The sequence below is a fragment of the Natator depressus genome, chromosome 3, assembly GCF_965152275.1.
Source record: "Natator depressus isolate rNatDep1 chromosome 3, rNatDep2.hap1, whole genome shotgun sequence".
Lineage (NCBI taxonomy): Eukaryota > Metazoa > Chordata > Testudines > Cheloniidae > Natator > Natator depressus.
Window position 1 is genome coordinate 155,480,409 of NC_134236.1, and position 25,576 is coordinate 155,505,984.

General features: G+C 45.2%; 1 protein-coding gene across 1 annotated transcript; it reads left to right on the forward strand.

Annotated features, from left to right (window-relative positions):
• The first annotated feature begins 1,608 nt into the window (after positions 1–1,608).
• Positions 1,609–23,536, forward strand: FOSL2 (FOS like 2, AP-1 transcription factor subunit). The gene is made up of 4 exons (XM_074949132.1): positions 1,609–2,585; positions 11,243–11,497; positions 15,616–15,723; positions 17,048–23,536. Exons 1-4 carry the CDS (start codon positions 2,487–2,489, stop codon positions 17,555–17,557), a joined length of 972 nt encoding a protein of 323 aa, XP_074805233.1. The 5' UTR covers positions 1,609–2,486; the 3' UTR covers positions 17,558–23,536.
• The last annotated feature ends 2,040 nt before the right edge of the window (positions 23,537–25,576 follow it).

The window sequence follows — 25,576 nt, forward strand, 5'->3', positions numbered from 1 at the left end:
ACCACAGCTACGCTCCGTGCCGGGCTGCAGCTGCTAACGCAGAGGCTTGTACGTTGCATCAGCAAACAGCACAGATTCCATGATGCTCTAGACAGAGGCTGGGGTTATCCAGCAGCCGCTTTACTGGAAGCCGCGGGAACAGAGGGAGTGATCGCTGCGTGCGGCGCGCAGCCCGGAGCAGCCGCCAGCCTCCCCTGCCTGGGCCCCTCCCAGGCATTACTGGAAGGGGTGGGCCCATTCGGCAGCAGGCTCTTGTGGGGAAGAGGGGTAGCGTTTTTGGCAGAGCTGCCACTTGGCGGGGAACAAGGAGAGAAACACCCTTTTATGCCCAGGTGCGACGGGCAGACGAGGCGGGGAGCGGCGCAGCCTGTTCTGCTGGGATCGGGTCGCTCCTCTGGGGGGGCCCGGCCGTCCGGCTCGCTGCTCAGGGCACGGGAGCCCGCGGTGATGAGGGCAGAGCTGGCAGCTGGCAAGGGTGACCCCTGTTCTGAGTTCTCTTCGCCCCCGCCCCCGCCGCACGATTGCTGCGGCCCTCCTGCCTCCCACCAGGCAGCTGCGTTGACTCGTCCTGCTGGGAAGGGCTTGTGTAAACAAAGCACGGACCGCGCCTGTTTCCAGCGGAAAGGGCAGCGTCTCTCCAGAGCGTGCACAGGAGTTTTACGCGTGGCCAGCCTCTGCCTTTGGGGGTGAAGCCCCGGGGCATGGGGAGAGCAGTGTCAGGGTCTGAGCCGTTAGAGGGCGAGCGGGCGGGGGGGGGGGGGAATCCGCCTTTGGTAGGGTGGCCCCCTCTTGCAGCCAGCCCTCAACAAAACAATGTTCGCGGGAACGTTGGTGTTAAACCAGCGAGATCAAAGCCTTGCACGGGAATGAAGGCAACAAACACGAACTTTTCTCGCTGATCCTGCTCTAGGAAGAGTCTCTCAGAGTACAGCAGCGAGGGGAAACAGTGCCAATAAGCACTGCAGGCAGGGCTGCAAAGCCAGCCCCTGGATCCAGCTTCCCCCGCGGTGCAAAGCCAGCATCTGGATCCAGCTCTCCCCACTCCCCCGTTGCAAGGACAACTCTGGATCCAATTGCACACTCCCCCCACCCCCCTCCCCGCACTGGAAAGCCAGCGCCGGGGTAATTGTGGATCCAGCCCCCGCCTTCCCCGGTATCACACAGCCAGGTGCGCGTTCAGGAGGAACTCGAATCTCCGCTTCTCTCTCTCTCCACTTTTCTGATCCGGTTCCCCTTTAAGCGGAGCCGATCTGGTGCGAGCGAGTAGGGAATCCCTCTCGGGCCGCGTCATCCTAACCAAGGAAACCCGGGCTGGCGTCGGATAACGCAAATGACCATCTTTGGCAACGTGCGCCAATGGAACAGACTAAAGGCCGCCAGTGAGGGGGGGAAGGGGCGGGCTCTGCCAGTAACAAATCAGGCGCGCGGGGCCCGGGGCTGCTCCCCCGCCGCACAGGGGATTGTGCCGTCCCGCCCTGCAGGGCTCTGAGATTGGTTTGCAGGCGGCGGGCTGGGTTTGGCCAAATCGGATTAAATGGGCGGGGTGAATTTCCCCCTCCCCCTGCCAGGTGGGAGGCTCCCCCTTGCAAAGTGGGGTTTGGCGAGCTGGGAGTTTGACGTGTGTGACTCCACATGGTACAGCTCTCAGAGGAGGGGATGGATAATAAGAGTGTGGAGTTGAACTAATGCCATTGCACTGACTCATCCAGGGAGAGCAAAGGAGCTCAGAGAACGAGATACCAGAGAGACTCACAGACAGACAGACAGAAAGGGGGGCAGGCGACCCGGGGGGAGAAGAGAAGAGAGAGACTCACGCGGGCGGAGGCTGGCAGGCAGCGAGTGTACAGATCAATAATTAAGGGGGTTTAAAAAAAATCAAGAGGCTAAAATCCTGGACTGAGTCACCCAGTTCGGTTAGAGCAGGGAACTGGCACTTTTATAAAGGACTTAATTAAATAGGAAGCAAAGAGCCTCTTGACTGAAAACTACAGAGCCAGAGGAGCGTTGAAACCAGAACAAATATTCACAGGAAGTCTGAAGAAGGGCAATAGACACACGCGTTTTGAGTGTGTGTGGTTAGGTCTTTTTCCCCTCCCCTTTCTCTTCTTCAGAGCAAATGTAACAGATTTTAAGACAGCAAGAGACTTTAAAACAAAGAGAGACGTCTAATTTACACTTTTTTTGCGGCACATTTTAAATCCACATTTTTTTTTCCTGAGTGCACCAAAGACCTCTGGGATTAGAGAGAGTGGCTCTATTTTGTGAGGTGGGAAATATTATTTTCCCCCAGTCTTGAGTGGCGGAAAAAGTTGAGGAAAGGGCTTTATTTTTAACTCTTTATTTAAACAAACAAACAACCCCCAGATCTTTACGGAGCGCAGTTGGAAGGCTGAAAATAAAAATCAGGCGAGAGAGGCGGAGAAATAGAGCGTGTGTGTGTGTGAAGGAAAATACATTGTGTTTCTCTCCGGCTTCTACCTCGGATCATGTACCACGACTATCCCGGGAACTTTGATACCTCCTCCAGGGGCAGCAGCGGCTCTCCAGGCCACCCAGAGACTTACTCCAGCGGCACCGCACAACAGGTAGGGGCGGTCACAGGCACCTTGCCATGCAACTGACATGATCAAAGCTTCTCCCCCCCCCACCCCCCCTTCAGTGCATCTTTATTTTTGATCATCTGAGCACCCTCTGCTGTGGGACCCAAGGACAGTAGGTAACACAATTCTGTCTTCCACTTTGCACACCAAGAGCTTTACTTTGAGACCAGGTCTCCGCTTCAGACAGGATTAAATAATGTAGGGTGGCTGTGTATAACATCTCTGTGTCTGTAATATCCTTGTTATATTGTGCTTTTGTGGGCCATTTTCCTCTAAGATGCTTCAAAAGAAATCTGCTTAACCAAATAGTAAAATTCACTTGCCACACCCAGTCCACTTTCTGAGCGCCTTTATCAAACCTCTGCCTAGTTGGAGATTAGGGAAATAATAGGTGCTGCCTATCCTTTGGCGCTCCAAATCCATTTCGAGTCCACACCTTAAAAGGAGGGGGGAAAACAACTTTTGTCTTTGCAAGAGTTTGGGCGGTTTTGTGTGAGCGTAAATAATGAGGAATCTAATCTACGGATTTACAGGACGCCAGGTCAGGAGAGAAAGGCAACGTTTAATCGCCAGTGCAGCTAAGTGTTTAGCGTGTGAGTGTTTACGTGTTGCTTTATATTTCCTCTTGAAATTACCGTCTCCAGGATCCAGTTGCTGTCAGGGGGGCAGCGGGGTCTGTGCTGAAAACACACACCCTGGTGCTGCCGCCGCCGCGACATTACTGGGTCAGTCACTCATCGTGGGTTCTGCTGTCCTCTGCTGGAGTTAATTTGGGGCTGAAAGAAGCAACGTGTGTGTGTGTGAGAGAGAGAGAGAGAGAGAGGGAGGGAGACTGTAACGCATATACTTTCGTTGTATGCCAGTTTGGGGATTGGAGGCTGTGTGTGTAGATTCCTGGTGGATTTCCTAGTGGGAGTAATTACAAAAAAAAGAGAGCGTATTAAAATGACTTTCACCCAATTTGTCTCTGTGTATGGAAATGTGTATGTGTTTATATATAAATACATGCAGTATGTTGTGCATATACTGTCTGACTGCTGCTCTGCACCTTATGTGCATCTTTGAGTGTATGCAATGAATTTGCATTACTTCTTATAGGAAATGTTTCACGGTGCTAAAAATATCAACTCTTACTCTGCTTTCCACTAAAATAGTGTTCTTTTCTATACTTATCCCATGTGCTAGCTGAGCATACCTACAGACATGGCAGATGTCATCAGACAGGCACTGAACACTTGGAAGTCAGAATCCCTGACTTTTATTTATCCTTGGAAAGTGAAGGGAATGCAGTGTAACCTGAAATACTGCCAGCTCTGTAGGAATTCTACTAAACATTTAACCCAAGTGAAATGGTGCTAGTTACTACCGTTTATTTCAAAATGCCACCTATTATCAATGACATTTCAGAATCTTGATGGGAGACAGGACACCAGGAAATAGGGTCTGATCCTGACATCCCTAGGCAGCTTGCCCGAATAAAAAGTGCAGAGGTGGGTCTGTGATCTTTACACAAGAGTATCACACCTTAATCTCATCAGTCTGCTTTCAAATTGCTCCCAAAGCCTGTAGATAAGAGATGAATTTCTAAGTAGACCAATAGTTTTAAGACAAAGGTGGGAATGCTCCTCTGCTTCACAAACTTTCCTGGAAAAGAGGACTTTCTGTTTTCTGCTCAGATAACTCAGATTGTATCACTGAACACAAACCTGGTATCTAGCTCCAATTCCTATAGGTAGGTAAATACAATCCAGAGGCTTAGACTCGTTATGATTATTATTATTATTATTTATTAATATTATTATTATGTTATTACTATTATTTGTAAATAAAAATTTGGAAAGAACATTACATGGTCTTTGGGTCACAGTTCTATTTGGGGCTTTTCACCTACCTCACTGAAGTAGTTTTCCCGTTTTTTAGTGTAAAAAGCACTGAAAGGAAGAAAGAATAGCTTTAAAAAAAAATCCATCCACTCATAGGGAGAGGATAATCATTGGCTAAGCAGAAAACAAGTGTTGGCTAATTCACAGCCTGGTGTAATATGCACATAGATTTTGCAATTAATAATAGTATGGAAATCTTACTTTGTTATTTGGTACCTTTCAGCAATAATAGTTTACAGTTGCTTTTCATGCCAAGGAATCCTCAAGGTAACTTACTAAAAAATAATAAAAAAAAATCTGTGAAGCTCTCTCCTGTCTTGTTTTAGTTAAAAGCTCTTCCCTCCTCCACCATCTTCTCCCAAGTAGACAAGCTGTTTTGTGAGCTGAACCAAAACAGCATTACTTCCTTGACATCTATATGCTATTACCCTAATAGGTCCTGTGATACTCAGTCTCAAGGTCCTTTATTGCAAGGGAGTTAAAATATATGGAATCTTTTTAAGTAGACTTTATTTGATTTGGAAGGTGTTTAAAGAATTTCAGTAGAGCGTGCCCACTCCCCCTTTTTTAATAGTGTCTGTCTGTGAGGATGGAATGTGTTTTTGTATCGGCCAGGCTTTCTACGTACCTAGGGAGTGATATTTTTGCTCTCTTCTGGTATTCAGACATTCCTCAGCTTGCTGATTGCGGCTTGTTGGTATTTACTGTTCAGTTTTCCTGTTCTCTTGGCCCTCAGGATGCAAGCTCTTACAGAGCTCATGGGATCTAGTTACATTTTTGAGATAACTTTTCTTGTTGCAAGCTTCTGGTCTCCCATAATATTGGAACTAGAAGAATGGAAGATATTTCCTGTTGAAGTTGCGTGACTACATGAACCTGAAGGCTGGTCGTTTTTTTGTTTGTTTGTTTTTTATAAAGGGGACTCTTTCCTTTTAGTTTTCCTAGGAAAACACTTCAGAAAGGCTTATGTGCCTGCATAAACTAAAGCCATGGCTTCTGTGGAAAGCATTACGCAATCGGGCCAGTTACACAAACCTATGTTATTTCATAACTTGTTTACATCAGCTGGCCTTCTCTCTCACTCTCTTCTTTCTCTCTCCCTTTTTTTCCCCCACCAGGGTTGCTTCATCTCCCCTCCTCCCCCCAGTTATTATTATTTCTTGCATAATTTGTGCAAATTAACTGGAAGCGTGGGAGACGCATCAAGAAGTCATAGGATCATTTTTTAAAAATCGCCCTATATTAAACTTTGCCAACAGTACCAGCCTGTGACATTCCTCACATCAAAGAACTTTTACCAGAAATGACTCAAAAGTTTCCCAGCTCGCTCCAAATATACCTCGTTGGTGCCCTCTGTAGGATAATCCCAGTAGGAATGCTTCCAGGGATTGTAGTTTGGAATCAGATGATTTACTCACTTTCAGTAAATGTGAGGAGGAGGGAGGAGAGAAGGGGGTTGAGAAATTGAACATGCTTGGATAGCTTGGCGCTCTTGGTTTGTTTTTGTTTTGTATCTTTCAAATTCAATACACACAGTAGATCAAGTGAATTTTGCAGAGGCTGTGACACATTGATTGGCTGTGTAGAATGTGTGAGTTAATGAAGTCTAAATAAAATGAGCTGGTTTTATTTTTTTTTCCCTTGTTGTTTTTCTTTCAAACGGCAAGAGAGAGTGTGTGTGTGTTTGATATTGATGCCAGAATATAGTTTCTAAGGTTACTATCTTATTAGGTCTTAGATCAGGAAATTGGCTTAATAAGTACATAAGTAAAAAGAAAAGGAGTACTTGTGGCACCTTAGAGACTAACCAATTTATTTGAGCATAAGCTTTCGTGAGCTACAGCTCACTTCATCGGATGCATCACGAAAGCTTATGCTCAAATAAATTGGTTAGTCTCTAAGGTGCCACAAGTACTCCTTTTCTTTTTGCGAATACAGACTAACATGGCTGTTACTCTGAAAAAAGTACATAAGTGTTTTCTTTAAAAATCTGGGACATGTCTCAAGAAGCTTGTGTGTCTTCTTTCCCCTTGATCCTTGCAGATTTTGTAGATTAGGATCAAACAGAAGCCTCACCTCTGTTTTAGGAATTGGTCGGTTCCACTGATTCTGTACTATGGAAATCAGCAGTTTTATTACAACATAAAATACACAACTTGCAAAGTTTTCTTTTGAATCTTTCTTCTTCAGAAGCAAGGAAGGCTGCATCAGTCACGTTTCAGTGGAAATAGTCTTTCTGAGCCAAAACTTTGATGCCTTTTAACTGTTCTATCCTTACAATGCAGAGCTGTGATGTTTTTTAATGTTATGTAAAATATTCTATACCTAATAACAAACTTGCCTTGTGGTGAACGTAGAATTTAATGAGGATAATATATTTGCTCTTTCAGACTGGAAGATTTCCTCCTACATATTATCCCACTGCAGTGTCTGACCTGCAAGGAAACTACTTGCATGAGAAAAGCTTGCAATATTGAGCCATTTATTTGTTATAGGATCATTTGGGTTGGAGGGGATCAACCTTTCTTGGGTTCATGGGCAGCAGTGACTCACTTGGAGCAGCACGGAAGCGCCCCATGAAGATGAGGAAGGGAAAGTGCAGTCCCATCAGCCTGAAATATCACACCGTTGCTGGTATATATACGGGTCTTTGTGACCCACTGATCTAGCCCATCCCTTTGCATTTTGTGGCAAGATTTAATTCATTATCTTTGGCATGTCCCTGGGAGATGAAGCATGGGAGGCCATTACCCAGTCCCATGTTTTAGATTATACTGGGAACAGACCTCAGCCCTTTTGGAAGCAATGGGAAAGCTAGAGGCGCGTTTGTCTTTTACCAGGGAATGTGATGGTATCTTGATCTGCATGTTGCTTGGGGCTGTGCTAGGGCGATGGCTCTGCAGTGTTGCAGTAGTTGTACGTTCCAGAGCGGGGTGTGGAGATCTAAAGTGTGCAGCATTACCATTTTACTATTGCTGAACATTGTATATAGTGCCCTGAATCTCCATGGCACTTCAGAAACATAGACACCAAAGGACTTGCAATCTAAATAAAACATAAAACAACCAATCAGGAGAGGGTGGGTGTGGGGATTACTGCTGAGGAGATGAATGCAGGAGGCTATAAAGTGGGATTTGAAGGAAGGGGGGGCTAAGGGAGGAGGGACTTGGTGGATGAGGGTCGGGAGAGTGTTCCAGGAATAAGGGCCAGCATGATGGAAGGTACAAAGCTGATTGTGGGGAAAGGAGAAATAGAGCTGGGAAGAGCAGTAAAAGGACTTCGGGGAATGAGCTGAGATACAGGTGAGGGCAAGATTATGCAGGCCTGCTAGGTGAGGGGAACAAATTGGCACCCAATGAACTTCAAAAGGAGGTGGAGCAGGTCAGAACCTGCCACTGAAAACTATGGTATCACAGTGGATTAGACCTGGAAGCATATTGGGAGCCTTATAGGTAACCACTGTGGCGTTCCAGTGGCAAAGGGCTTGGGGCCTCCTATCATTTTTGTAAGGGAAAGTGAATGGCAGTGCAGTGTCTGAATTGTAAAGCAGGTGAGTTGATCGAGATGGGCAGGAGAGAGTTGCCACCATGGGGATCATGGCCCCTTGAGCACCAAGCAGAATGTGGAAATGACCACGGTTACATATAGTAGGTAATTGTGCATTCGGTTTAGAGATCTAACATGAGTCATAGTGGAGCGTCTTTTAAGACAGTCTTGTGATAAGTGACACATCCTGTAATTAGTTAGATGGCGAAAGGAGAATAATAACGGAGGATTTTTACTGACACCTTTCAGAGTTGCCTGTCTCAGCAGAAATTTTCTGAAGCCATTTTAAGGGATTAGGAAGGAGGCTAGAGCAAAGGAGGACACGAGTCCCGGCAGAAACTAGAGGTGTTTCCTTCTGCCTCTAAGCCTGTCATAGACAATTTTGTCTGGGCACAAAGGCTAATATCCTAGGTTTACAGATGGAATGTCCAAGGCTTTAGCACAATCCAGGGATGCAGTTAAAGCTCCATCTACAAGACAGAACCCTGCCTTAACCCTGTATAGATGCCTTTATCTTGTTACTGGCCCCCTGAGCTGGTTGCCTTTGCCACTGTTACCACTGCCAGGAATAGGTGTGTTGAGAAGAACTCATTCCATGTGATAGCAGGGTCCTAGATCAAATGGAAGACGTGATTGCAAATCTAAGGGCCGTGACCTTTCCATTGACATAGGGCCTGATCTTCATCTCTTAATGGATTGGGAGAAGTTAGTATCTGACCCTTCATCCAGATAATTTGGTGATTATTATAATTTTTATGACCTGTCAGATGTGAACTCCTTCCTGGTTATGAGGAGTTGAAGGTGAGGATGTATGTCACTGCAAGGGTCATTACCCTTAGGTTTGCAATAAGCTCTCCTGAATGATAATTTTTCATATCTATAGTACTTTCCATACAGGGCTGTCAACACATTTTGCAATGGTTAATTTGGCCTCACAACACACAGGTGAAGACGGTAAGAATAATTATTCCCCTCTTTAAAGAGAGGGGGAGCTGTAGCACAGAAAGGCAAAGATCACACAGGAAATCAGTAGCAGAGTTTGAAGTGGAACCCAGATCTCCTGACTCTCACAGCTGTTCTTTAACCGCTACACTAGCTCATGCTCCCTCTTTATGACCTTAATGTAATTTTTCCTCTATCTCATCCCAGCACTAGTTACACTATATAATGTGGAGACATGAAGACATCCTGTCCTGTACTAAAAGCATAGCTTACCTTGTTGGAGAACAGGGGGAGAGAGGAGTGGCACGTATAGCTATTTTCAGCAAACTCCTTTATAGGAGCCATGAAGAGGCAGTATAGAAGGACCTAAGGTTCTGGTGGGGCTTTTGCTGAAGGTTTGATATCAGGGGACAGGTTCATTCTTACATTCCCTCCCTTAACCGATTCACTCATTTTTTCTCCTAACTTTCCTCCTTAGTTTAGGGCTGTCTGATGCTTTAAATTGGAATTTTTCTGTGTTTCAGGTGGCTCTTTTGGGCTCAATTCTGGTTGCATTGAAGTCATCAGGAATTTGGGCCAATGTTACACACACAGAGTCCAATGGCTAAAGTTCTGGTCCTGTAAAAATCTGGAAAATTATTTTTATAGATCTTGATTTAGGAAAACACTTAAGCACATGCTTAACTTCAAGATCATCCTTAATGCTTAAGTACTCTCTTGAATCGGGGTCATGGTGGTGGTGATTTCCCATTGCTCCAGTTTTCTGGCTCCTGTGATGTCATTTAATTGACCTAAGGATGTGCATTTGCACAGGATCATTTCAAGGGCCACAAACTGTTGTTGGCTGATAGTTCTCACCTCTGGTCCTAAAAGTCTATTGTCACTTCTGTATTCAAAGTTCAGAATGTTGGTGGTGCAAGACATGTCTTTAAAACCTAATCTAACCTTTGAGTGTCTCCTGAAAGGATCTCTTTCTAGACAAAAGCATTCTTTCTCTCATGCTTCCCCCTCCTGGACACATCATTGTTTTCCTAGTTGTTTAGTGCCAGCAAATTATCCAGGTGGATTTACTTAAGTCTGACTGAAACCAGGTGTACAAGTTTTATGGAGGAGATCATTACCTACTGTCTTGGTTTTACTGCTGCCTTGTTTTGTCTAGACAATGCCAAGAGCTGCAAGGAACTTGTCCAGTCTGAATCCTGAAACACATTTTATAGGCTGCATTTAAAATATGTAAACATGCACATAACTGTCCCAGAGCTGGGCATTTCACATTATACCCTAGAACCTGTTTGTGGTGAGCATGGTTCCACATAATGAAGCCCTGAATTGTTGTGTTGTCTCTCTCTGTTATCACTGCAATTCTCTATACAAACCTTTCATTCATAGAGCCATATCCTTTGGCCAAAGCTCCCGTGTTATAGGGGCAGAACAGATCCCCCGTAAAAAGGTTCCAGTGAACTATGTGCTGGTGTTTATGGCTGAAATTTCTCTTCCTTTTTTCTGGATTGATGGGGAAGTATTTTTCTAGAAACTCCTCAATTCCCCTTTTAGACTTGGCCATGACTTGCTGTGTGGGGTGAATGTTCTATATAACATACTTTGCACTGTTTGCAGGGAGGGCAAGTGTATTATGGGAAAGAGAGGAGTTTCTTTGGCAGGAGTGGGATTGGAGGGGAGAGGGAAGGAGTTGCTTTGGGATTGGGGGCGGGGAAGAAGAGGTTGCTTGGCAGTGAGTCTCATTCAGGAGTGAAGTAAAACCAAATTGCACCAGAGCAGAATGGCATCAAGAGGTACAAATAATCATTGTGACAAGCGAAAAGGCCCTTCACTTCACACATCAGAACAACATAGATCCTTCAACATGATAGGCTCCCACTGTGAGGCTTTTAGTTTTTGTTCAAGTACCAGAAGGTGCACAGGGCGTGTGCTGTCTGTGCAGGTGCTCTCCGTCCCATCCACTCCTCAGGAACAAGTGCAAACACAGGCTATTCTGCATGGAAACTAAATGGCATGTATGGGGCAAGTGCCAGATGCTGAAGCCTGTTCTGCTGGTTGCCACACCAGGCTGTCTGCTTGTGGAAGGGCGTAGCTTTCCATGCCATCTGTATATCGATGGGTCACTGAGTCCATCTGCTTCAGGTGTTTATGTCCTGATTCTGGTACCTGCTTAGATTCTCCCAGTGAATCTCCTTCTCCACTTGTTTCTGCTTAGACATCAATATTGTGCATGTACTGATCTCTCTCTCCCTTTTTTTTGTCTCCTTCTAGAAATTCCGGATAGATATGCCAGGATCAGGCAGTGCTTTTATCCCCACCATTAATGCCATAACAACCAGCCAAGACCTGCAGTGGATGGTCCAGCCCACAGTGATCACCTCCATGTCGAGTCCCTACTCTCGCTCACATCCCTACAGCCACCCTCTGCCCAACTTGTCTTCAGTTGGTGGACATACGGCCCTTCAGAGACCTGGTGTCATTAAAACTATTGGGACCACAGTGGGCAGGAGGAGAAGAGATGAGCAGGTAACCATGGTGGATAGAATGCCTCATCCTAACTTGCAAGCTAAGCAGTTTGGGGTATAGCTGGTGTTTGGGTATAGCTGCAAGACAACCTTAGGTGCTGCAAGTAATAGGGCTGGTGATTCAGTAGGTAGTGCTCTTGGTCTGAAACTGACTGATACCCATCCCAGCTTGGTATTGTGTTGCTGGAAGGGCTTTCTTTTGGGTGATGCGTAAAAACCAAGGCCCTGACAACTTGGGGCTTTACAAGGATCCCATGGCACCTTTTGCAAGAGTAAGAGGGTTTTAATCCCTCTATGGCCAACTTAATTCTATTTGGCTGATTATTTTGTCTCCCTAAAATTCCCCCCTCGTTGCATTTTTCAATGAGTAACATATTCTTCACTTCCTGTCCTCAATTTGATACGTGGTGTTATGGTGCTTTGTTAAATAGCTGCCAGGTTTCCTTTTCAGGGGTGGCTGCATTTTGGTTGTAGGTGAATTAATTCCTAGGGACAGATCCTCAGGTATGCCTGAACGCTGCTTAGCATCCTGTGTGTGTGTGTGAGAGATGGGGAGATAGGTGGCTTTCAGTCACGTTTCCACTTCCTCCGTCCTAGGAGTACCAGTTAGAGCAGCCCTGTGGTTACAGTGACCCTTAAGGACTGTTCAATCAGCTCCAGAGCACAGCACACTCTGATCACACTCCTTTCCACCCTGCCATCCAGGGCTGGCCCTTACTTTATAAAGGCCTTTCAGGTCCCTCAGAATATCACACGAAAGGAGGCAATTTTATTGCTGTGAGATCATTACAAGTTGTAATTCAGCCAAGCTCCCTCAAAGGCTTCCTCAAGTCTGGGCCGATCTGTGGCTTCACATCAAAACCAGGTGAAACTCTGTAGTCTAGACTGGGTTTCAGTTTGAGTTTATTTGGCTGGGGCCTCAAATAGAAGAAAACCTCGGAACCGCTGAGTTTTACACAATCTGCTTAAGAAAATACCCGGGGATTCGAGGAGGGAGGGCTGACCCTGCTGGAGTGCCACGCCATCCCTTCTCCTCTGGGCCAATTCCTTCCTTTTCCAGTGCGCTCCCCGGCTAGCTGGTCCCACTCTGATTCCAGTGTTGTGTGCTGGCATGAGCATGAAACTAACCAGAACTGTGATGTGGGAGGCTTTTACTGCACAAACATATGCTTATTAAAAAGAGCCGCCTGCGTAGTGGGTGGCTGGAGATCTAAGTCTATTTCCTAGTGGGTAGGTGTCCACTTCACAAACCCAACAATATCCAATCCCTTGGTGGCAGTCTGAGCAAGGACTGAATGATCTTGTAAACTGAGCTCGTTTTGCCCAGGGCTTTGCTGCTCAGAGGGACATTAATATGGCTGGTGTGGGCAAGCTTGGACTTCCACTGTCCACACTGTACCTGTTATGTGGGTTAATAGTGGACTCCAGCCACCAGGGCGGTCAAACCAGTGCCTTCCATTAGTGCAAAATTCACTTCTAAAGAAACTAGAAATAACCTGGATCGCCCTGTGTGACTCTGAAGCCGCAGTTGTGCAGGCCTTTGCAGAGAAATGCAATGGGACACTGCACCTGGCCAGCAGATTAGATGGGTATTGCACAAGGTCTGTTTTTAATAAAACACTAAGCCTTGCTTTTACTTCCACATCATCCATTTTGATTTTCAGTCTGACTATTGTAGCCTGTCTGTTTTTTTGAGATCTCAAAGGCAGACAAGGGGTTAACATTGCTCATAGTGAATGAAAATCCCCTTGGTGCAGAGGGCTAACACAGTTCCATTTTTAAGCCCTATTTTTATAAGTATGTGTTTGCTCAAGAAGAGCCCGATCCTCTGTTCAGAGTAAAGCGGTGCATAGGTCTTGTGCTGGCCCCCTGCACAAGGGTGGATTCCCCTCGCTTTCACTGGGTCCAATGCTCTGTTGTCTAAAGTGGAGTAAAGCTGGCACTGGAACCAGAGGAATAATTAGCAACAAATAATTTGTATGGCAAACGTTGCCTCTGCGTTCACAAATTGGCCGTGAAGAGATCCCAATATCCTCCAGTTTGATTGTTGTTTGACTTTATTTCCTGAAGAATGCCGGCCAGTAATTCCTGGCCTGTGGCTTGTTTGTGAGCGATTCATTGTGGGTCCTTCCGATTCAAGCTGTGCTGATTAGACGTATGCTGTGTTCGGTACCTGATGAGCTGAATGGGACTCCTAGGATCAGATTTCTGATGTGGGGGCTCATGAATTGCATTCAGAATTCATTTTCTGAGACTATTCTATAATATTTGCTGAAAATAGGCTGTTTTGGTGACTGCTTCTGCTGGCAAACCCATCTACTAGCCTATTCACGCAGAATTAATACGAAAGGGGTACAAACAATGAATAACTGGACTCCTTTAAAACACCAAGGACTGTTCCTCTTTTTAGGCCCCAGTTAATGTTACGCATATGCAAATATTCTGTGCCAGATTAGGGCCTGAGGTGTCACCAGTCGTGGTTGTTCATGGGACTTGTTAAAGTGGCAACCTGAGTCAGATCATTAAACAGAATTGAAGTTACTGGCAAGAAAATTTTGGTCTGAAACCTGTTTTAGTGGGACTTGTGCTGCTAAATCCCATTGGTGCTTTTGAGAATCCCATCCATAGGCCCCAGGTCAGCTAACAATTTAAGCATGTGCTTTAGGGCTCTGCTGAGCAGGGGCCATATAAGCTGTATATATTGTATGCACAGACATACATGCCCATTTTATACACAATAAATATTCATGTATGTGCAATCAAAATAAAAATCACAGAAATGTATAAAGCTAATAAAAGAGCAAAAGCACAATGGGATCGGGGACGGGGGGCAAACACGCAGATTAAAATGAATGTACTGAAACGGGAATGATTGCAACAAAATATATAAATAAATAAAACCCCAGAATGAAGTTAGGCAGAGTAAAAAACCATAAACAAGAACAGATAATGAAAGCGATGACTAGCTTGTTCACAGCCCTAAGGTATTAAAACTGAAAGCTTTTTTTTTTTTTTTTAATTGAACAAAATGCTTTCATTATTTGTTGGCAGTTTATTTTTTTGCATTAGATCAGCTTGGACCTTAACACCACATTAGTCTGTTTCAGTTTTGTTTCTAATCAGTTGGACTAATCCTTACTGGTTTAAAGTTGCAGAGCATGTCTGAAGTCAGTGGAGCTGTGTCGATGCACACCAGCTGAGGATCTGGCCCAGTGTCTCTTTGCTTCTCATGTTCTAGTTGTGAACCCTGCACGGGAGTGATAAAATCCAAACAAAAATCTAGTTTGCATTGGAATTTAAAAACGGTGGGCCGGATCATCAGTTGTTGTAAGTCTAGGTAGCCACATGGGGTTCATTCAGTGTGCTGGTTTACATCAGCTGAGGAGCTGGCCTGGTATCTATAGCGATGGAAGCATTTCTGTTACTGTGAGATTTTGCAAACGTTGTTCCAAAACCTAGACTTTTGAGCCTGATGTGACTGGACACTGCTGGTCATCTGCTGCCCTTGAGTACTTTGGATTTACAACAGTGTCACTCCATGGGCTTCTGAGAGAACAGAATCTGCCCTGTGGGTCTTTTTATGTTGCTGGATGGTTGCCTGCAGATACAGGAAGTACAGTGTGTTATCTTGGCTAGTGCTTGGAAATCTGGGGCCAGATCCTCAGCTGGTGTAGATTAGCATAGCTCCATCGACTTCAATAATGCTACTTTGATTTGCACCCACTGAGGATCTGGTCCCTGACCTTCAGGTTAATGACCGTGCTTGTGTGGAAAGAAGCAGATATGTTGTTTCAAGAAAGAGGCGCTTACAACATTTTGCTCTGGTTTTGCTTTATGTGCCACCCATTGTCTGCTTGGCCTTGGCTGCAGATTCACTGTCCTCTTGCACAGTCCTGTCGCGCCCCTCTCTACTTCGACCCTCTTCATTATGGAGCCAATCCTAGGAGAGATGCTGAGCACCTTCATCTTCCAGCGACCTCCATGGGAGTTGAGAGTGCGCAGCACCTTGCAGAATCAGGCCCTTTTTGCTCTGTGGTGAACTGTTGTTCACAAAGTGCAAGGAAGGATTTGCTCAGATCTTGTGGTTTGGTTTTGAGCTTGTTTGGTATGTGCCTACAGCTGTCACCTGAGGAAGAGGAGAAGCGAAGGATCCGAAGAGAGAGGAACAAGCTGGCAGCTGCTAAGTGCCGTAACAGGCGTCGAGAGCTAACAGAGAAACTCCAGGCGGTAAGTACTCTGCACGCATCTCTCCCCTTCTGGTTCTATACCCCTCGGATCACTCTAAACCATGCCTCTCCTCCTGCTGGTGGGTGACACAAATCTACTGCAAAGTATGTAGCACATGCCCTTTCAGTGGCTGGTTCAAGTCAGGCTCAAAAATCACTGCTTCCTACTGCTATCAGCTAGTGAAGTCGCTCCCTTAGCTCATGTGGTAGTTATGTGCTCTGATGCTCAATATCCTGGGTTCAAAGCCTACTGACAACCTATGTGGGGAGTATTACACTTGCACCCATGTGCCCCTCCCCGCACAACTCTCTTGTTGTTTGCCCAAGTTATAAGCCTATATAGTTGTTTCACTGTCACACCCTCCAAACCCCACCTCTTTTCAGTGCTTGATTGTCAGTGTAGATTTTCCCTTTACATAATATGATTTGTTTGTGTTAATTCACGCTGAAGTAATTGAATAGGTTAAACCAATCACATTTCCCCTAGTGCAACTCCCTGTATACTCAGATAGATCTTTCTACAGGTCCCCTGGAAAGGTAGGATGGTCCAGTGTTGTAAAATGGGATAACAGCTCTACCCTGCCTCAGAGGGGTGTTATGAGGATAAAAACATTAAAGATGGTGAGGTGTTCAGATACAATAATAATGGGGGCCATACAAGTGCCTAAGATACTTTGGTTTTCATATGAGGACCAATACATCACTTGTTCTGCCCCAGAACCTAGTTGCCTACTGCAGTGATTAGGAGCCAGCTGGAATTTCCACAAGGGTCTCTTCACAGGGTTATTGGTGCCTAGCTGGGATAGCACCTAAAGGGGACAGCTGGCTGGGGATGAGCATGGACCCAGGAATGGAAACTCAGTCCAGTGGAACCCCTTTAGATTAGGCTGAATGCCCAAGGCAGTTTTGAGTGTTTGAAATGTGCCAGGTGAAGTGGCTGTAAGTTTTTTTCCTTAACATGCAATGTTGTTCATAACTTGTACTGCTGCACCCTGGACGCCATGCGTCATTGTTTGTAATTTCCCCTAATACCCATTCATTGCTGGTCCTTTCTGCAGTGGAGCACCCCAGCAGTCTCTGAGGTCCCAGGGGGACATTTTTTGTTTGACTGGCTCTGAAGGAGTGTGTTTGGTACTGCCTAAGTGGTAGACCCCAAAGGGTTGCCATGTTTCTTACTGCTCGTAGATGGTCTCTGAGAGGGGTATGCAGCATATCTGCTCAGCTTCTCTCTGTGCTTAGCACATTCTGATAAGGCTCTGACTTTGCCCACCGCTCTCTCCCCTAGCGTAGGCTGTCATATTTATTAATTTCTCCTCGGTCTGCAGGAAACGGAGGAGCTGGAGGAAGAGAAATCAGTGCTGCAGAAGGAGATTGCTGAACTCCAGAAAGAGAAGGATAAGCTGGAGTTCATGCTGGTGGCTCATGGCCCTGTGTGCAAAATCAGCCCCGAGGAGCGTCGCACCCCACCATCTCACAGCCTCCAGACGATCCGGACTGGAGTGAGTGGAGCAGTGGTGGTGAAGCAGGAGCCGGTGGAAGAAGAGATCCCATCCTCCTCTTTGGGCCTCGACAAAGCTCAGAGGTCTGTCATTAAGCCCATCAGCATTGCAGGGGGGTTTTATGGGGAGGAGCCACTCAACACTCCCATTGTGGTGACCTCGACACCTGCCATCACTCCTGGCACCTCCAACCTGGTCTTCACGTACCCCAGCGTGCTGGATCAGGAGTCTCCTCTCTCCCCTTCGGAGTCATGCTCCAAAGCTCACCGGAGAAGTAGCAGCAGTGGTGACCAGTCCTCAGATTCCTTGAACTCTCCAACCCTGTTGGCCTTGTAACCCCCACCCCGTGTCCCTCATTTGCCAGTGTGTTACATTCCCACCCAGGACTGTGGGGGTGGGGGGAACCTCCTCCACAGGATTAAAGACTGGCACAAGGGCGTTCAAGCACAAGGGCAGCAAGAGCAAGAAAAGGGGAAATGTGGCTCCAAGAGCCTCCTTGAGCAGGAAGAACAAGAACAAAGGTAAACTCCATGAAAGCAGAAATGGTGATGGTGGAAATGACACGCCCAGTACATCTGGAGAGGGGAATCTCCCCTCTGGAGGAGCTGCCTATGTAAACCTCTTTGTGTGTTTTAATGGACTTGGGAAACACGCTTGGCCAGGACTGGAGGCGAGCTGCAGAAAATCACTAGTCACCCCTTTCCTTTGTGAACTGATCTGATTAGTTACATTCTGTGCTTAGTTCATTCTGGTTGGTTGATCTCTCTCTCTCACTGATACCATGACATTTCATCTAGTCGATATCCACTCTAAAGGCTTGTTATGATCTTTGTTTGCTGATGATGATGATGACGGCGGAAGGAGCTGTGGGAAATTCTTGCTGTTGTCAAGGTGGGGAGCATTGGGAGGAGTCACAAATGCTTGGTCACAGGGGTAGCACTTGTAAGTCAATAGCCCATGAGCTCAGTGGCAAGTGGCCATGAACTGAGGGGAAGATTTGTTTGGAGGAGTTGGAGGATATGAGATGGATATTTTGTCCCCCTCTCCCCATGCTGCAAAGGCCAGGTTAGCAAAATGCCTAGTAATGGGACCCAGAGTGATGCCCCGGTAGCTGATAGGATACCAGAGTCTGTTTCCACTAGCCGGTGTCTTTGGCAGCATTTCTCCTGTAATTAGTGTTTGTCAAATCTGCTGGTGGATCCTTTGTTTCCTTCACCCTGGCTACCTGCCATCTTGGATGCAATGCATCCTGCTCCTCCTCTCAGTGTGCCTGACTCAGATGCTGATTCCACTCAATGCAGTTTGCATCTCTGTTGTCTTTCCTTGTCTGTGTCACTGTGCCTTGATTCCTGGCCCCTGTTGTATTTTGACACTTGCTGGATTGGGGGATTTTTAATTCTGGTGTTCAAGACAAGCAGAGCCTCTGCTCCTAACAGTGGGTCCTCTGTCTTCTCCTACACAGGGTCTCAGCTGACAGTGCAGAATGCACACAATGGGCATGGCCATTTAAAATTAACGTTCACTACTGACAATGATATGTTTAACCTCAACTCCTCTGGAGCCAAGTCCAACTCCTACTGCAGGTCAATGGCGGTTAGAAACCTTGCTCCGGTGCATTGTAGGTTTTTGCAAGATGAGTGCATGGGGGTTGGATCAGGCTCCTTTTGTAGTAGCTGAGAGCTCCTTTCAGTGCATTCAAAGAGAACCTCCATTCATTTAAGCCCGTTGAAGCTGCTGTGTCAGCATATCTAATTGTGTGGGGTATAATCTTCTTAGGTTTATCAACCGAAATCTGGATATGTTCTGAATTAGGCTAGGCTATGGAGAAATCTTTGGGGCAGTGTTCTATTTTAGGGCCCAATCCTGTGAGATGATAAGCAACCTCGGATCCTACGGTCTCTATTGGGATTTAACGGTACTCAGCACCTCAGAGGATTGGGCTTTTACGTAGCAATCGTGGATTCTAACAAACCCTCACTGTTGCTTAGTTGCTTGTATCAGGTTTAAAGGGATACTGTCTGAATGTAGGTTTTCTTTCAAACCAAACCAAACCAAACCCACACGTACAAAACTTGCCAGGAACAGAAATGTTTTAGTGAATTGTTCATGAAACTGAAATTCATTGATCCTGTTCTTTCTTAATTATTGGAACATTCCCTACTTTATGCTCGTGCCAGAGAACCAAACGTGAAACTAACCAGTTAGTTTAATTGTCCTTAGTTGAAGTGCAAAACTTAACTGATTAATAGAAATAAAGGTAAATGATTTTAAACATTTTTCAGTAAGTTGCCCAGCGAAGATTGTTTTTAATATTTTTTTTAGCTAAAAAGTGTGACTTCAAGATAAACTGTGGCTTCTGTCCTTTTTTTCCCTCAGTTTACCAGATGCTCATTTTGGCTGATGTAAATCACAAATCTAGGGTCACTCAGTAAAATGTCTCCTATGTTTCATTTCCACTCATGCAGGGCAGAAGATAATATTAACAAGCGGTGACTCCTAAACGCATGTAATTTCTCCCTGGGCCAGTTGACCTGATCCACTTTTCTGCAGGAACCTCCCTAGAATTAATTCATGATTAGCATACCCATTAAGAACTGAGTAGGTACCTGTTTACCCAGATTTCTGAGGATTACAAAACTGGTAGCGTGCGAACAAAAGGCTCTTCTAAGTCTCCTTAGTACCAAACTGAAATTGTGGTGTCTTGAAAAATAACTTGTCCCTTCTTCTAATGTAACTTCAGGTGAGGCTCACAATCCTATCAGCTATCTATTTGATTTGGGATCAGACAGTCCTTTTCATTAGTGTGGAAGGGTGGTGAGAAATCTGTCCAAGAGTGGAAGACCTGGCCAGCTTTTGTGGGTAATTGGGGTAGCAAAATAGAATGTTTCTGAAAGAAATTTTCAAGTGTCCTTTCCGCTGCCTATAAAAACCTCTATTGCCAGCCAACAAGAGTTAGTCCCAGAAATGAGAAATTATTTTTTCACATCTGGTCTATCTGGATGTCTCAAGTATTTCCCCCCCTCCAGATATCAGATCCTCTTCTGCTTAATTGGGCAAGTTTGAGCCTAAACTTATTGGGCCTTCCTCTGCAGCATGGGGCACAGGTCACTTGCAGGTTTAAACAAGTTTAAATGGTGAATTCTCTGTAACTTGAAGTCTTTAAACCGTGATTTGAGACTTCAGTAACTCAGCCAGAGGTTAGGGGTCTATTACAGGTGAGATTCTGTGACCTGAAATGAGGAGGTCAGACTAGATGATCATGATGGTCCCTTCTGACCTGTCTCTGTCTCTCCTCCAAGCCATAGAACCCAACTCCTCATCTCTGTGACATGGGCTAGATCCAAGGGAGAACCAGGCTCCTCTTTAAGCCTAATTCATTGAGATGTTACCCAAAGGAGCCCAAGGCCTGGTCTACACTGGGGGAGAAGGGGGGAATCGACCTAAGATACGCAACTTCAGCTACGAGAATAGCGTAGCTGAAGTCGACGCATCTTAGGTGGACTTACCTTGCATTCTTACGGCGTGGGGTCGACTGCTGCCGCTCCCCCATCAACTCCGCTTCCACCTCTCGCCGCGGTGGAGTACAGGAGTCGACGGCAGAGCGATCAGGGATCGATTTATCATGTCTACACTAGACATGATAAATCGATCCCCGATAGCTCGATCACTACCCGCCGATCCGGCAGGTAGTGTAGACGTACCCCCAACCTCCTCGCTGGTGCTCACCTTCCTCCTGCCCTCACTGTTCCCCTTGTTTTGATCTTTCAGTGAGCACTTCAGAGCTGAGCCTGAGGCAGCGGCATCCCTGCTGAGTGGTGACCCCTTAGGCAGTGTGTTTGTGACCATCAGAAGCAGAGGAACCCTTTTCTAATAACTGAAAATACCTTGGACAACTTGTCAGTTGTGACAGACAGTTTTTATAGCTGTGTATCTTATAAATTCAAACAAACAAACAAAAAGCAAGAGGGGAAAACCCAGAAGCTCTGCAGCCTTTTCCACCTGCTTGCTTTGCCCCCGAAACCCTTCAGGGAATCCCAGATTAAGAACCTCTGTTAGGCCACAGGGCTTGTGCATTCCACTTGAGTGGAATGGTAGGTAGCCTTGGCTTTGCTTACTCTGTTGCAAATCAGACACAGCATGACCTCTCTGCTGCTGTGAGCTGGCTCTGGATTCATCTTTTACCAGTGTCCGTTTCACCTGCCCTCTTTCAGATAGTGACATGCTGCACCATTTTGCAACCAGGAATCTCCATCACACCTATGTCGTGGTGATTCCTAAATGTGCAATGTCTTCAAATGTTCTGTTTGTGGTTGGGGACATACTGCAACTCGGCTCTGATCCAAAGGCTCTGTAAATCCCTGGACATCTTTCCCTTGACTTCAACAGGCTTTGGATCAGTCCTCTAGTGTTTGGCCCCAGCTCAGTAAAGCACCTGAGCACACGTTTAGAGTAAATCACTCCTGAACTGGAGGAGCAACAGCAGCTAAATCAAAGGAAACATTCTTTCAACCTCCATGTGCTTTTCTCATGCTGATTTCACCCCCATTTACCACCCCACCCAGTTCTGGCATGGCCCCTATCTATTCCTTCCTCTTTGGTGAGGGGGCTGACTAGTCTGAAAGCTGAGGAGTGGTAGGCCAGGGACCAACCTGCTGGGGGCCAATAGGTTTTTTTGTTTGTTTGTTTGTTTTAATATTATTTAAATGATCTATTAAGTTCATTTGAACCCTTAATTTTGCTGCTTTCTGTATGTATGATCTACCTGGCCTTCATCCTAAAAAAGCCTAGTATCTCATTATTTATTGGCAGGCAAACATTTTGTGTCTGCTCCAACAGATCTGCCCACCATTAATTTAACATCCTCCCAACTCATGTTCCTGTTTTGGTTTGGTTTTTTCCAACTCTAAAGCAGAATTCTGAAATGTCTTAAAATAATAATTTCCACGACCATTACAAGATCATTCTCATCAGAAAGGCCAGATCAAACATTTTAAGAAAGGAGGGAACAATTTACATTTTATTTCTTATTTATTTATCATGTTTACATCTCTTTTTCTGTTCCAGACCTGGATATAATAATGAGAGCATTAAAAATACTTCAATTGTCTGGTTTTGCTGGTTAATAATGCTTTTTTCTTTACTTAAAAAGGAAAAAAAAAGATTCCTGAATTTATTTTTTTCTTGTCTGTATAAAATGTATAAAGAGATATTTGTTTCTAAAGATGCATTATCACTCCTTTGTGAACAATAGCTGGGGCTGGGGACAAATCTGAGTACAAAATAATAATAAAATCCTGTCCTGTTCTACTTAAATTGTTCTCCTCCCACACTGTATGATTAAAGGGTTACTCCACTTTCTTGTTTGTGGTTACTTGATATTAAAAATGTGTAGAAAATAGGTATCTGATTGTTTTAGCTCAATGAGAGGATAAAATGTGTATATATTTAGATATACTGTGTAGTTCAAAGTAACATCAATAAGGGATAGTGCATCTTTAGTAGAGCGATAAGTTACTAGTGTCAACTGAAGTCTACTTTAAGATCCTTGAAGAAAACGGCCTGATTCTGATTCCATTTGCATGTGTGTAAATCAGGAGTAACTCCTCTGAAAAGGGAATAAGTGGAGTTACGCTCATGTAAAACTGGTGTGAGAGAAACTGGAATCAGGCCCCAAAGATTCATATAAATCTATGGAGATCTGTGTATGTTTGGGGCACCATTATCTCCCCCCCGCCCCCCTCAAAAGTTTAGATAATGATTTTTTTTTCTTTTTGTCTGGGGTGAAATAATTTCTATCAAGAAGGTTCTTAAAGGTGACTGCTAAATGGGGACCCTTTGCTCATTTTGATCTTTGTATAGTTCTTGCGATCATGGAAAATCTTGGCTCTGAAGCAATCTCTCTGGTGTTGTCTCTTTTCTGTTCTTGTTATTTTACTGTAATACAGGCCTACAGTATTTGCACTAAAACAAAAAGCTTGTTAGAGAAAGCTTGCTGCTATGAAAGAAAACATATTAAAACAGTTTTGCTTTTACAATTTTAACTGAGTAGCATTTTGTAGAATAAAATCAATTTAGATTGGAAAAGAAGAATGAAGTTTCTTTTTTTTCCCCCCACCCTCTTCTTTTCATCCTCTTTTCTTTTCCTTCCATTCCTTCATGGTTTTATTCCTCCTCTCCCTCGGTGCTCAGTTGTAATGATTGCCTGTGTTGTTGACTATGCTGCTGGGAGTTATGACACTTGTAAATCCTGTTTTAATGACGTTGTGGACACCTTTTGTATAACGAGAGCTAACTGGCGTTCTTCTCTCTGTTAATTGAAGTAATTAAAAGGCTGTCTTTGCCGTGAACAATTAAAAGCGTGCATGTTCCTTCAATCCAAACAAATGGCTACTGATGCCTGTCTGTAAAGCATTTCAGGGCTTCTTTCAACAAAGGGGATGTAATCCAGACAGCTGTTCAGCAGCAACAATGGTAAATGGGGCAGACACTAACGGAATGAACCACGTGGGCTAAAAAGCAAATATTGCATTAATCCCTTTCTCTTGCCTTCAAAAAGAAGGGGATGTAACTAGAAAATGCAAGATGTGATGACCTGCTTTACCATCTTTCAGACAGAAGGACTCAAAGCTTCCACTGTTACAACCTGGGGGCTAAAGTCTGTTCCTGGGTACCTAGCTAGTCTGTGGAAGCAGCCTGCATTTACCTGGGGAGTTATACAGGGATAACTTCACCCATCTATGAAAAGCAGCTGCCTCTGGGGTGGAAGGTGGCATCTGTTTACCCGCACACAGCAACACTATGTTACAGTTTAGGACAGGAACTAAAGGATCCTGTATCCAGTTGAAAATACAGGAGCAATTTTTGTTAGGCAATACATAATTAGCCATGTTGGCTTTGGCCCCAACTCCTACAAAGCAGCTCTATTCCTACAGCATCACTGGATGTTTTATGAGTATGTGCAGTTAGTACTTTGGTTTTGCATCTCCTTTGAAAGACAGGCACCGCCCCTTCTTCCATGAAGGAAGCTGTGTTCCTTGCCACACTGTGGAAATGAGTGTTAGGGAAGGATATGCTGATGTGCCGGAATGGCTTACATTAATAACATGGTATGACAAGCCTTCTGAAGTTTAGGGGAATGCTCAGGGCACTTTGTGTAACCATGAGCCACCAGGCCCTGAGAATATGCCTGTATGAGTGAACTCAATGGCCAGTGATCTACATCACAATTACAACTGACACTAAGCAAACACAGAAGTTGAGGAGCAAACAGGCCATGGAGACTGAACTATCTTAGTGTTCGCCCCTCTTGGACAGGGATAGTGTGATTGGTGAAGGACTCTGAGCACGTACATGCGATTGCCTTGCTTCAGCTGCTCTGTCTCTGTTCTCAAGGTCTCCAAGGTATCAGACTGGTACTTGTCACCAGCATTAAATTCACCTTACCAAACAAAACAAAAAAATCAGCCATCAGAAGGCCATATTATTCCCATTCTCCTTAGAAACAGAGCACACCGTGAGCCCCTGTTTGGTAACACGGTGCTATACCAGAAGAGTTAGGCTTGCTGTTCTGTAAAAGCTGGTTACAAACCTATGCCTCTCACTCTACTTTCTCCCAGCATGCACTGGCTAGAGTGGCCTTTTCCCATCATTAGCCCACAGCTAGTGGAATGTCCGCAGTTACTATAATTTGGTTCTAAAGGATGAAATTACACAGCAGAGCAAAGTCTTCCAGTAACCTTCCTTTCTGTGGTAGGCTAAGTCCAACCACATTTACATAGGAATCTTGGTTTCTGTAGTTCTTTTTTCCAACCCTTCACTTCATGTGGGAGAAGATTTCTCCTCTGTTATATAGGTTCATGGAGCTTACTATGGAACCACGGGACTTTGTGTTACTACAAAGCACATGTTATCCTGGAAGTCAGGAATGCCAGAAGCAGCTGTTGCCTTGGTCATTTTACAGGGACAGACTAACAGAAAGTTCTGACCTATTAACTCTTGTCTAGTAGGATCACTTTGACTTACTGGCCTCCCCACTGGGTGCAACAATTAGGGGAAGCCACCACTTTCATTTTGTCTGGTCTCCCATCGTAAGAGAGAGCAGGTTCGCCTCTTTGCACTAGGGCCATATCACAGTCATTGCTAGCATGCAAGAAAGCACCTCCTTTCCCAACAGTCAGTGTACAATAGTGTAGCCAGTTCTTAGGAACCCAGAGGTCTCTTTTCTTAACTCTAAGGCACAGTTATCGTGCACTGTCGGCTGAGGTTTGACACCCATGGGACTTTACCTTGAGCAATGCTTTGGTGTTTGGAACAAGGCTGTAGCCTAAAGGGACGATGTGGCTATACTACACTGGA